Source organism: Cyclopterus lumpus, chromosome 23 (genome assembly GCF_009769545.1).
Source record: "Cyclopterus lumpus isolate fCycLum1 chromosome 23, fCycLum1.pri, whole genome shotgun sequence".
In the NCBI taxonomy this organism is placed as follows: domain Eukaryota; kingdom Metazoa; phylum Chordata; class Actinopteri; order Perciformes; family Cyclopteridae; genus Cyclopterus; species Cyclopterus lumpus.
The window spans coordinates 1,358,809-1,371,874 of NC_046988.1; the positions used below are offsets into that span (position 1 = coordinate 1,358,809).

General features: G+C 44.6%; 2 protein-coding genes across 3 annotated transcripts; one reads left to right on the forward strand and one right to left on the reverse strand.

Moving 5' to 3' along the window:
• Positions 1 to 186: 186 nt before the first annotated feature.
• On the forward strand, positions 187 to 5,017 carry hspa14 (heat shock protein 14). Of its 2 annotated transcripts, XM_034526724.1 has the most exons (14): positions 187 to 306; positions 706 to 786; positions 950 to 1,032; positions 1,555 to 1,603; positions 1,794 to 1,899; positions 1,976 to 2,066; positions 2,161 to 2,265; positions 2,356 to 2,517; positions 2,875 to 3,030; positions 3,246 to 3,348; positions 3,537 to 3,752; positions 3,830 to 3,994; positions 4,471 to 4,538; positions 4,856 to 5,012. In XM_034526724.1, the coding sequence occupies exons 1-14, from the start codon at positions 250 to 252 to the stop codon at positions 4,932 to 4,934; spliced, it is 1,521 nt and encodes a 506-aa protein (XP_034382615.1). In that variant the 5' UTR covers positions 187 to 249; the 3' UTR covers positions 4,935 to 5,012. The 2 variants fall into 2 exon arrangements, with proteins under 2 accessions (XP_034382615.1, XP_034382614.1); XM_034526723.1 differs by having other exon boundaries at positions 193 to 306; positions 2,161 to 2,517; positions 4,856 to 5,017.
• Positions 5,018 to 6,087: 1,070 nt separating this feature from the next.
• prl2 (prolactin 2) lies at positions 6,088 to 8,956 on the reverse strand. The gene is made up of 5 exons (XM_034526587.1): positions 8,935 to 8,956; positions 8,472 to 8,659; positions 8,066 to 8,173; positions 7,638 to 7,817; positions 6,088 to 6,282 (listed from the first exon to the last, which is right to left on the reverse strand). Exons 1-5 carry the CDS (start codon positions 8,954 to 8,956, stop codon positions 6,088 to 6,090), a joined length of 693 nt encoding a protein of 230 aa, XP_034382478.1.
• Positions 8,957 to 13,066: the final 4,110 nt, after the last annotated feature.

Sequence of the window (13,066 nt, forward strand, 5' to 3'; positions counted from 1 at the left end):
ATGCAGAAATAAAACCCTCAAGTTTTAAATACATGTGCAGGTTAATATGCAAATGTATAATATGCACACCCAGAAATAGAAACATGTGTATTAAATTGGCCGTTTTAGTACACCATATTATTTTAAATGTTCCGTAGGCTCATACAAGTTATACGCTTTTGCTCTGAAAGAGTTCTGCCGGAAGTTGTTCCTCGAAGCCGAACACGGGCCGCATGCGCGCGCTGCACAGCCTTGTAGGTTCTTTCCAGCATGGCTGCCATAGGAGTTCATTTCGGGTATACCTGCGCTTGCGCTGCGATATTTAAGGTGAGTCGGGCTCGCTTGGATTCTACCGTTCTTTCCCACGCGCTCCTTCTGCTCCGTTTAGTAGTCACGTGTTTGACCTCTCGCTCCAAACCCTCAGGAAATGGGGCTAGTTGTGAAGATGCTAACAAACTGTGACGTTAGCTGCGAGGACGATGAATGAAGTCATTTCGACTTCTGTTAAAGTCAGCCTAAATACATGTATAGATATCTGTTGGGACTTTCCAGAGTTCTTTACCAATTAACCTTCTATTATTTCATTAATATTATAACTGAAATGGGCCGAACGTTTAGTAAAATGTTAAAAAGTCGACCCGACAGCAACGCTTTCCTTCGAATGCCTCCTCTCCCCTCGGTGTTCTCTAACTCACTGGGGCTCTGCCCTCACTGTTCGTGTTTTAGGACGGCCGGGCCGATGTGGTGGCGAACGACGCCGGGGACCGAGTGACTCCAGCGGTGGTGAGCTACAGAGCAACCGAGCAGGTACCGCATCCCTTTTCTCCGTGTCGGTTGTCTTATTAGCCGTCCGAGTCTTTGAGTTGACGCTTCGTGCTCTTTTCTTTAGCTGTAGGTCCCGCATTGAGTGGCTACTACTTACAGCTGTATTGACCAGTCTGCTTCTTGCTTGATTTCTCCTGTTGTGCAGATTGTCGGCATCGCAGCGAAGCAGGGACGGGTCCGCAACGCCGCCAACACGATTGTCAAAGTGAAACAAGTGCTGGGGAGGAGGTGACACACTGCACACTGTCTGGTTTGCACATCTTTAAGATACAGGGGATAGCTCGGCTCCATATTGGAATCTAAATTATAGGCAGACAAATTGTTTTAAAGGGATTGTTCCGATGTTTAGAAGTGTGTTTGTACGAGGTTCTTCAGTCGATGGAGTTGGGAGAACCAGCACGGGATTAAAGCAGTGTTCGGCTGTGGATGTATTTTAGACACCCAAGATAATCTATATCAGTTAAGTTTCTTTCAGTGGATATTATCACACTGAAGCTGGAGCTTTCCTTTAGGCAGCTTCTGTCTGGAATTCTTTTCTGTAGCAAGTTGGACGTGTTCAGTAACTGCTCTGTGGTCTCAGACATGTAACATGTACATGGTCTCTCATACAAGGTCATTTCTGAGAACGCCTCTGCTTTCACATCATCGTCAGTAGCCTGAATGCTTGCCATGATATGACGATGCTGGTAAAATACTGAGGTGTTCAGACTGACTGAGGTTTTTTTCCTTCCCTTGTTTCTCAATGGGCAGCTTTGATGATCCGGAGACACAAGCCCACAAAACAGAGACCAAGTGTCAGGTGAGTTTGATTTATTTACAGCACATATGTTCCCTGCGTTGGCATTAATTTCTCTGATGCTGTTCATGTTGCAGAACTTTCCTCTCCAGTCAGAAACGTGCTGGCTCGTTAGTTCTGTGTAGTTTTGAAACCAGTTGCTGAGCCCACGTAGATCGACTGTGCTGGTAAAAGCTTTGGTTGCTGTGTTCAGGTGGTCAACAGACAGGAGAAGCCTTATTACGAGATCACAGCAGGAGATCACCCAGAGTATGTCTCTCCAGAGGAGGTTGCGAAACTCATCTTCCGCAAAATGAAAGGTAGTTTGTGATGCATACACACACACACACACACTTTGCAGAAAAACAGCCAGCTGATCGATTCACACTCTCACAGAAACGGCTCAGTCGGCTCTCGGCTCAGATGTCACAGAGGCGGTCATCACCGTCCCTTTCGAGTTTGCACACGCTCAGAAACGCGCTTTGAGGTAGGCCACATCACAACCCAGCTGTCCCTTTTTTTTTTGCGAGACAGTGCCATCTTTTTTAACTAAGTCCATCCACTGCGTTTGCTTTGTGCAGGGAGGCAGCTGAAGCTGCAGGCTTCCATGTGCTGAGACTGATCCACGAGCCTGCTGCGGCCATGTTGGCCTATAACATAGGGCAGGAGTGTTCTTCTGGAAAGAGGTACCGATTATTACTTAATGCATTCATTATGATATCCAAACATATCCACTCCAAACCGCATGCACTCATGGATCTGCACCGTGTTGACAGCCACGTCCTCGTGTATAAGCTGGGCGGGACGTCCCTCAGTGTGACGGTGCTGCAGGTCAACGGAGGAGTGTTTCGGGTCATTAGCACCCACACCGACAACAGCATCGGAGGAGAGAGCTTCACCGAGGCCTTGGCCCAGCACCTCGCCACCGAATTCAAACGGTAACTAGTGTGTTTTCTTTGTGGTTTTTACAGCAGCAGCGAAATGTATTTCAGTTTAAGTGCATGACACATTTAGAAAATGTTCATCGCTTGGCTTCATGGTCAGACAGTCCAGAGTCACACAAGCTAACTGACCGATCAAGACAGCGGCAGACCAGCAACTTCACTCCTGTTTGTCAGTAGCCAGTTTATTATGTACAGCTGGGTACAATTAAAGCCGTCTAATACAACGTCCTCCCTTCATGCCGGTTCTGATGTTTTTGTTGAAACTGTTTTCGAGCAGTTTGATTCAACTGTATGATCTGACATTTGACCCCTGCCAGCCACGCTCATGTTGTGTGTCTGTTTGCTGTCCAGCACCTTTAAGCACGACGTGAGCACTAACGCCAGGGCGATGATGAAGCTGATGACCGGAGCAGACATGGCCAAACACACTTTGTCCACGCTGGAGTCGGCCAACTGCTTTGTGGACTCTCTGCACGACGGCATTGACTTTGAATGCAAAGTGTCCAGGTAGGCTGTTCAGCTGACACCAAGCACAAACATAGGAATCTGCTCCAAACTTGAATGTTTACAACGGTGAAATTAGCATCAAAACAAGACATATCTGTAAATACCAGAATGTGGCATAAACGCACATTGTGATGTTTTACCTTTACGAAATGCGTTTAGTGTATGCATAAAGTATCATTGTATTGACGCGCAGTCGCATTGTCCCGTTTCCTCAGAGCTCGATTTGAGCTGCTCTGCTTCGCCCTCTTCAACAAGAGCATCCAGCCAATCAGACCCCTGCTGGAGGAGGCGGGACTGTCCACCAAAGACATTAACAAGGTATGGTTTGTGATGGTCTTCTTTTTTTTACAGCTGTTTGTGCTTTAATTTACACCTTTTTGTTTGAATTGATCTGCCTGCTTCTAGATGTGGATGAGAGCAACCTTTTTGATAGTGACGGGTTTCAAGAAAATAAAAGCCTTGGCTCTCGGTGATGAAGTGTTTTTGTTTGATGGGTGTGTTTTTAGGTGGTTCTCTGCGGTGGCTCGGGCAGGATCCCTCGTCTCCAGCAGATGATCCGTGAAACGTTTCCAGATGTGGAGCTCCTGAGCTCGGCACCTCCTGATGAGGTCATTGCTGTGGGAGCAGCCCTGGAGGCAGGCTTACTGGTTGGCAAGGACAGCCTTGCCCCCGAGGAAGAGTCCGTCACAGTGGACGTCTCTGCCACAGACATACTAGTGAAGGTATGCTGGTCCCTTTTTAAAACGCAGCATAAGTAGGTTATATGACTCGTTTAATCTGTACTGTGCGGGGGTTGCAGGAGGTGGATGAATCCGGAGCCGAGGTGTTCACTGTTCTGCTTCCATCGGGCACGCCCCTCCCCGCCCGCAGACAGCACGTCCTCAGTGGAGGGGGGGAGCTGTCCTCTCTCTGCTTGGAGATTTACCAGAGAAGTGTCACGGAGAAGCCAGAAAAGCTAGCCATGGTATGGAAACGCACTGACAGCGAATCAGATCTTAACCCTTGTGCCCTATTAGGGACAGTTTTGGCTTTTTAATATTTCAATAACTTTGTCTGTGTGAATGCTTATGGCATACCTTTTGGCAAGTGCAAGTAGTTTTTTTTAATTTTTTTATAACATTTTAAAAGTCTTATGAGTCCAACATGAACTGTGAAGCCCAGCTTGGTCAGGACATGTTGGCGTCCCCTTTTTAAAACACTGGGCAGCATCAAACTGACAGTCGCAGTAAACACATTGTTATTGCTAAGGATCCAAGAAAAACACCTCCTGAATTTAATAGGTAAACACTGCACCATGACAACTATGTGAATCACAATAGTGATTCATATAGTTGTCATGGTGCCATGTGCAGACGGCCAGGTAAAGTATAATATAGATCAGTGTGTAAAATAGGGATGTAACCATATTCATTCCTTTCAACGGAACCTTTGTCGTGACAGATTGTCCTGAAGGACCTGCAGCCCAGAGAGGAGAACCATGACATCGACACCGTGGTGACCATGAAAAGGTACCCCCCCGTCTTTCCAGGGGTCAGAGCTCAGGACCCTTTCAATTCAGTTTATTTTATATAGCCCAGAATCACAAATTTGCCTCAGGGCTTTACAATCTGTACACATACGACATCCCTGACATTTGAGCTCACATCGGATCAGGAAAAACTCCCAAAAAAACAGAACCAACAGAGGAGGATCCCTCTCCCCAGATGGACAGAAGCAATAGATGTCATGTGTACAGAAAGAATAATGAGTAGTAGGCATGGACCATGATCCATGAAACAGGAGGAGGTAGTGACTGCCTGTATATCATGATTTCTGTGTGTTGCAGGGACGGCTCCGTTCACGTGTCCTGTGTAGACCAGAGCAGTGGAAGGCCAGAGGTCGTAACCATAGCAGCTGCATCATGAGGCCGCAGTACAAACCACACACCAGCGCAGTCTCTGCAAATGTTGAGCTTTTTTCTCACTAAATAAACATAACTGAACTCAAACCATATGCTCAAGATATCCTTTCTATCATTGAATAATGTAGAAAGTTGCATACTTAAAATGAAGGGTTCATTCTAAGCTAACAAAGATTCTTAGATTCAGCTGATTATACACCAATGAAAACATAGTTATGAATATTATATTCCATTTCTGCTCACTACTCCTCCACACTGCTCTTTTTTAAAGGGAACACATCATACTCATTTCCAGGTTCATCTGGGGTTTCTACTTGACTGTTCTAATGCTCTGAATACAGATGTGTGCACCATCTGTCTCAAACGCTCCCTTTTCAGCGCCTGTCTCTTTAAATCTCCCTCATGTAAAAAGCCCAGTCTCATCTGGTGAGCGTTTTCCAGTCTTCCACATCTGTGGGGCCAACTTTTGATTATGATTGAAATTAAATGTATTTGAGGTCATATTTCCTCAGCACGCTGTTTGCCGATTTTGTCTCCATCTCTTTTCGTTTTGAAACATTTGGGTCTTTGCATTGATCGGAAAATAAAGTTTGTGTCTACATGATGATGTGGTTATAATCGGCATATCTAAACCCAACTGGTCATTGAAATTATAACAAATATATGTGCTAACATTAGTTAGTGTTTCTCGAACAAAGACCTGAAAATGTCATTTTAATGTAGGATTTTTCAGACGTTTTTTCAGATTTAATTTTTGTAGATTTGTTTTTAGTTTATCGGGATCATTCATGCATAGTTTGCAAACTCTTTCAATCTACATAAGTGAGTACTCTTTCCTTACACCAACTATAGAATTTACACAAAACATAGCTCCTTGAATTTTTTTTAATATCATATTTAAACATGATATTCAGGAGTCTATCATAACATGCATTACACTCATTCCATCCTTTCCACGTTCAATTCACGTTTATCCACATTCTACATGAGATCAGACATGAGGGGGGGGGCATAGTCTTTGGGTTCCAGCAGAACTCAGGTCATCATTGCAGTGAACATGTGTGCGGATCAGTGAACTTCCTGTCCAGCTGAATCTGCAGTCGAGAGCGTTTCCAACGTGGTGATGTTCCACCGCAGCCTCCCTCGGGTTCCGGCCTTTAGCATCCGTGCTCTGGAACGATGCGACACTTGAGGATCTTCAGGTAGTTCTGGACCTTGTTGGAGTCTCGGCGAAAGCAGGACAGGAGGTTGTAGTCTTTCATCAGGCGCCACTCGGCGCTGTCGGACGGCAACGAAGCCTCAGGAGACGCCAGGCTGCTGACGGTGTTGCTTATTATCCCCAACACCTGCATCTGGAGAGGACGACCAATTACAACCAAGGAAGAAGCCATAAAAGGGTTTTCTAAGCAAAAGTTCAATAGCAACCCTTTCAAAATTATAGATCCTAGACACCATCTAGATTTCTAACACCCATTTTAAGGTACAATTCTGAAAACGGCTCACAAAATATACATTCAGAGCAAAAGATATAATACAATATAGCCCTGAGAGGATTCCGGTGATGCATTTTCTAAGTCTGATATCATTTTGTTTTCTAGAATAAATTGTTTGTTTGTTTTTGCCACAGATGCAGAAGAAAAAACAGGCATCACTGAGGCTTCCGTGTGTTTAGAAATTAAGCATGGAGAAATAAAATGTAAAAAATTCAACATTAAGTTTATATAATGCCATGATGCTATTATAAACCGATGTCGTTGGTATGTAAGTCTGCACTAAGAAAGACAGCCCCACAGAAAAGGGCTGCAGGCAGTGTGCCCAAAGGGAGGTATCTTCCCTTCTGGCATGAATTGGGACATTGGGTCACCTGAGGGGGAACGGGCGGTCGGGACAAGTTTACCCGACCTGAGACGGCATTGCACAGCAGCTCCAAGCTTCTATCACACATCACGTTATGAGGCAGAGGCTTTTGGAATGACCTGTTCACACTCAAAGGTATACGATATACCGTCATTTTTGATGAATAGCTCAATCATCACTTATGACCCACTAAAAGTGTGTGGCAGTGTCTAACTGCAGAGACTCTGCCCTGTATTACCTTATGTTCTTTTTATTTCGCTGTGTTCGGGATGCTTCTGGTTCTCCACAACAATAGGAAGCAACGGAAATTGCCAACACAGTGCAAAAAAAAAATGCAGAACCCTGGAAAGCAAAATGCCAAGCGGACTAAGCTTGTCCAAAATGATAATGAATCTGGGGTTAGCTTTCACTTTTTGCTGCCGAATGTGATGCTGCAGATGGTACTATCAATATACTGTAAATTTGAAGTGGATCATAATTTACTAAATGAACATCATGTTGTATTGAAGAAGACTTGAAACTAGAGATTGAGACCATAAACTCATGTTTACAATGTTTACTGAGGGAATACATCAAGAGAAGTAGAGTCATTTATATAGACTTCTATACAACCAGAGGAGTCGCCCCCTGGTGGTCAGGAGAGAGAATGCAGCTTTAACACATGAAGCATATACTTCTATACAACCAGAGGAGTCGCCCCCGGTGGTCAGTAGAGAGAGTGCAGCTTCAACACATGAAGCATAGACTTCTATACAACCAGAGGAGTCGCCCCCAGTGGTCAGTAGAGAGAATGCAGCTTTACCACATGAAGCATAGACTTCTATACAAGTAAGATATACAGTAACAGTACCTTCTCAGCCACTTTCTCCACACCTTTGCGTAGCTCGTGCACCATGTCGCTCATCTCGAGGGCTTTATTGGAGCTGAAGTTGTTGAAGTCGTGGTGGTGGGCCATGTTCTGATGGAAATGCCACAGAGGATCCCTCCATGCCACCAGGAGCTTCAGGATCACCTCCGTCAGCTCCTCCCTCTACAGTGACAAAATAGGACCCATCATCTAAAAGTCAGTTCAAACTCAAGCCGAGTCATGATTTAATTCACGTGATGAATAGCAAACACTGCAGACTTTGGATGATGCAAAGATTAAAAGTAGAGGGACACAACATGTTTTTAAAGCATGTTGTACAACTGATGAAGGGGAGGGGAAAGCCAACTGTTACTATGATGTGGACAATGCATGCGCCTGACATGAAAGAGCTTCTGTAAAGGTTAAATCACCGCCATTCTCTGAGCGTTGTCCTTGCCATTTGGGGTGAGGATGCTGGAGGTGTGACAGTTGCGACTGACCCGGCCGATGTGATTCTTACTGGGCAGAAAGTACTGCTCCTGATGGGATAAACATGAATGCAAGACGGAAATGTCAGAGGTCGGGTGTTCTCTAAATGTCTAAATGTTGTGTGAAGTGCTGAATGAAATAGTGGAATGACCGTCAGTTAATAAATGATTACAAATGGCTATTGGTATATATATATATTTGTGGGTGTGTAAACTCAGTTGCCAGTTTATGAGGAAATATTTAAACTGTCCATATATCACATTTAGTAAAAAAATATCCCTTCACAAAATCAAACGTATTCATTAAATATCGCTAGCAAAGCTTGTCAGACAAATTGTGGAAACTTACAAACTCGGAGTGGAGGTCGTTTGAAATGCTGTGCGTCCTGGCTGAGTGTTGGATGACCCGGTCAAACAGGTTGGCCAGGGAGAGGACGTGGCACCCAGCCTGGGCATTGGCACAGATGGGTGCTGCCCCAACGCTGGCCCGTCTGCTGCAGAACAACAGATAGACCAACACCATCCAGGCAAAGGACACTAGGAGGAAGAGGAAAGGAAGAACTAAGAGATCTCGTGAAAAAAAACATTGCTGGGTGGGTGAAATTAGATCCAAAACACAAGTCTCCACTTGAAGAATGACATAATGTCACAACCCTCAGGATGGAAAAATCAAGACCCAAATGAAATCAAGACATGGAACCGGAGTAAAAGGTTGGGGGAAACGAAGACGTGGACAGGAAGAGAACAGGACATGCAGGGAGAGACAGAAACAGTTATTTCTTCATGCAAAGTTCTAATCCTGACATCGTTACCTGATCTGATGTTTCCAGGCATCATGCGGGGTGCGAGGAGCTCCTTTCTCAGAGCAGATGGTCCAGAAGGTATTCTGTTAAGACCCCTGCAGCTTCATATGAGGGTCCCTCACTGACCATTTCCCTTTTACACTTTCATATCAGAGAGAGAGAGAGAGAGAGACTATCATAATGAAGTAACCTAAGGCAATCTGCGAGAGTGATGACATCATCAACCTAGGACGTCATTCCAACGATGGATTGTCTGTTTTGACGTTGCCGCTCTGCGTCCACTCGCCAGGCTTCTCCAGTACCTTTTCATTAATCCAGCTATAGAGCCAAAAGGTCAGTGAGAGCGCTCCGGGGCACTAATACGAAGAGTCAGAATCAGCTGACGAGCGGGCTTCATGGGAGCTCAGAATTACACCATAGGGCAACAGTAAATGAATGTCATGTAGTTTAGAAAGCCAGTTGAATGACATCAAGTGGGTGTAGCCTGGATTAGATTCTCTCAGTTTTAGGTAGTTGACTCATCTTTCTATGTGTCGGTCATTACATTACATTACATTTCATGTCATTTAGCTGACGCTTTTATCCAAAGCGACTTACAATAAGTGAATTAAACCATGAGTCCAAACTCAGAACAACCAGAATTAAGCAAGTACAATTTCTTCAATGAAGTTATACTACAAAGTGCTATCAGTAAGAGACTTTTAAGTGCTACTAAAGTGTTAAACTACAAAGTGCTATCGTTAAGGGACATTTAAGTGCTACTAAAGTGCTACTACGGCGCTACCTTCCCTATTCCAGGTATAGTTGAAAAAGATGTGTTTTTAGTTTGTAGAGACTTCCTGCTGTCCTGATGTCAATGGGGAGCTCGTTCCACCAATGAGGAGCCAGCACAGCAAACAGTCGTGACTTTGTTGAGTGTTTAGCTCGAAGTGAAGGAGCTACAAGCTGATTGGCAGAAGCCGAGCGAAGTGAACGAGGTGGGGTGTGAGGTTAGACCATGTCCTGGGTGTGAGGTTAGACCATGTCCTGGATGTGAGGTTAGACCATGTCCTGGATGTGAGGTTAGACCATGTCCTGGGTGTGAGGTTAGACCATGTCCTGGATGTGAGGTTAGACCATGTCCTGGATGTGAGGTTAGACCATGTCCTGGATGTGAGGTTAGACCATGTCCTGGATGTGGGGTTAGACCATGTCCTGGATGTGAGGTTAGACCATGTCCTGGATGTAGACCAGACCCGATCTGTTCGCAGCACGGTACACAAGTACCAATGTTTTGAAGCGGATGCGGGCGGCCACCGGTAACCAGTGAAAGTCGCAGAGGAGCGGAGTAGTGTGGGTACATTTCAGGAGGTTGAAGACCAGTCGAGCAACTGAATTCTTGATGAGCTGTAGAGGTCGAAGGGCATTAGCAGGTAGACCTGTGTAAGATTTGTTCAAAGCTCCGGGTCCCGTGGCCGCAGGAAATTCAGGATTCAATGAGTTAACGTTTAACAATATTTAATGGCAAAGATAATATTCATATAGCGTTCACGATCGTGGAGCTGGTAAGGGAGAGCTCTCCACAGACGGACTGCAGCTCCCAACAAGCCACAGACCGGGGCTGTCTCAAGATCCCAAACCAAAAGAACTCTGACTCCAGAACAAATGCTCGGTCGTTAGTATGGTCATGCAAATGAATTCACACCTGTGGGTTAGTTCTATTGGCCAGTTCAAAGAATGCCGCCATTCTGTTCGCTAAGCCAATTGATAAGCGGGCGAGGTCAAAGCTCACACTTCCGGTCAAGGACAGGAAGTTCCCCTTGAGAATAAAACCTATTATCATGCCTTCTGAATAAAAGCAACATATCAGGTTTCAATCGGCACCATTTTAACTATTGTCTAAACAATAAAACATTCATTCATTCTCATGCATCATACAGTTAATCATTACATTTGTCATTAACAAACAATTCAATTCAATTTCAATTCAGTTTATTTTGTATAGCCCAATGTCACAAATTACAAATTTGCCTCAGAGGGCTTTACAATCTGTACACATACGACATCCCTGTCCCAGGACCTCACATCGAATCAGGAAAAACTCCCCAAAAATAACCTTTGACAGGGAAAAAAGGGAAGAAACCTTCAGGAGAGCAACAGAGGAGGATCCCTCTCCCCGGATGGACAGAAGAATAGATGTCATGTGTACAGAATGAACAGCATTACAAAGTTACATAAACACATTACATGAATATGACAATGTATGAGTGGAACTCCAATCCATGAAACAGAAGGAGGTAGAGAGGAGGGGGGGCGGGGCATCAGCAGGGCCAACGCGGGAGGCCGGTTCACCAGCATCAGACACCTCCAGGTCCAATGGACCCTATGAGACGTGAAGTCACAAAGACTCCGGGGAGGAAGCAGAGTTAATAAGGTGCAATGGAGAGATGTAAATTCATCCATAAGGAGAGAGAGAAGAGGAGAGAGGTGCTCAGTGTATCCTAAAACATCCCCCAGCAGCCTATAAGCCTATAGCAGCATATCAAGGGGCTGGACCAGGGCAAACCTGATTCAGCCCTAACTATAAGCACTATTAAAGAGGAAAGTCTTAAGTCTATTCTTGAATGAGGTGACTGTGTCTGCCTCCTGGACTGAAAGTGGAAGCTGGTTCTATAAAAGAGGAGCTTGATAACTGAAGGCTCTGGCTCCCATCCTACTTTTTAGGACTCTAGGAACCACAAGTAGCCCCGCATTTAGTGAGCGCAACTCTCTAGTGGGGCAATATGGTACTACAAGCTCCTTAAGATATGATGGTGCATCACCAATCAAGGCTTTGTAGGTGAGGAGAAGAATTTTAAATGTGATTATTGATTTTACAGGGAGCCAGTGCAGAGCAGCTAATACAGGAGTAATGTGATCTCTTTTCTTAGTTTTTGTGAGTACACGAGCTGCAGCATTCTGGATCAACTGGAGGGATTTAAGAGACTTATTAGAGCAGCCTGATAATAAGGAGTTGCAGTAATCTAGTCTGGAAGTAACAAATGCTTGAACCAGCTTTTCTGCATCTTTTTGGGACAAGATGTGCCTGATTTTTTAAATGTTACGTAGATGAAAAAATGCAATCCTTGAGATTTGCTTAACGTGGGAGTTAAAGGACAAGTCTCGGTCAAAGATAACGCCTACATTCTTTACAGTGGTGTTGGATGCCAGGGCAATGCCATCTACAGAAACCACATCACCAGATAATTGATTTCTGAGGTGTTCAGGGCCCAGTAAAATAACTTCAGTTTTGTCTGAGTTTAACATCAGGAAGTTGCAGGTCATCCATGTTTTTATGTCTTTAAGACAATTCTTGAATTTTAGCGAGCTGGTTGGTCTCCTCTGGTTTGATCGATAGATATAATTGAGTATCATCTGCATAACAATGAAAGTGGTATGGAGTGTTTTCCTGATAATGTTGCCCAAAGGAAGCGTATATAAGGTAAATAAAATTGGTCCAAGCACAGAACCTTGTGGAACTCCGTGATTAACGTTGGTGGTCATTGAGGCTTCATCGTTTACAAATACAAATTGAGATCGATCTGATAAATAGGATTTAAACCAACTTAGTGCGGTACCTGAAATGCCAATCGACTGATCAAGTCTCTGTAATAGGATGTCATGATCAATGGTGTCGAACGCAGCACTAAGGTCTAATAATACCAGTACGGAGATGAGTCCTTTATCTTTATTTAATCTTCTCAAAATCTAAAAAAATATTTCTTGAGGAACTAAATTATCCAGGTTCAGACTAGCAATCTCGACCTCCGTGTGAGGAACAGCTTCTCACCCGTGGGAGGAATCAGCTATTAAATGCGCTTCTGTTGTCCAACGGAGTCTTAATTACTCGTCCAATCCCATCTATCTTAAATTATTTATCTCTTAATTTATTTATCTCTGCGGATTATATTAAATGTAATTGATCCACTCTAGGCTGCACGGTGGTGTAGTGGCTAGCACTGTCGCCTCACAGCAAGAGGGCCGCGGGTTCAATTCCCGGTCGGAGCGGTCCTTCTGTGTGGAGTTTGCATGTTCTCCCCGTGGCAGCGTGGGTTCTCTCCGGGCTCTCCGGCTTCCTCCCACAGTCCAAAGACATGCTGCAGGTTAATTGATCTCTAAATTG

Excerpts from the sequence above, each read along its gene's own strand:
- hspa14 (XM_034526723.1), top strand. The coding sequence starts at position 250 with ATGGCTGCCATAGGAGTTCATTTCGGGTATACCTGCGCTTGCGCTGCG. Across the intron at positions 307-705 it reads CTTGCGCTGCGATATTTAAG|GACGGCCGGGCCGATGTGGT; the intron begins GTGAGTCGGGCT and ends TTCGTGTTTTAG. Across the intron at positions 787-949 it reads GCTACAGAGCAACCGAGCAG|ATTGTCGGCATCGCAGCGAA; the intron begins GTACCGCATCCC and ends CCTGTTGTGCAG.
- prl2 (XM_034526587.1), bottom strand. The coding sequence starts at position 8,956 with ATGCCTGGAAACATCAGATCAG. Across the intron at positions 8,660-8,934 it reads GCCTGGAAACATCAGATCAG|TGTCCTTTGCCTGGATGGTG; the intron begins GTAACGATGTCA and ends TCTTCCTCCTAG. Across the intron at positions 6,283-7,637 it reads TGGAGAAAGTGGCTGAGAAG|ATGCAGGTGTTGGGGATAAT; the intron begins GTACTGTTACTG and ends CGTCCTCTCCAG.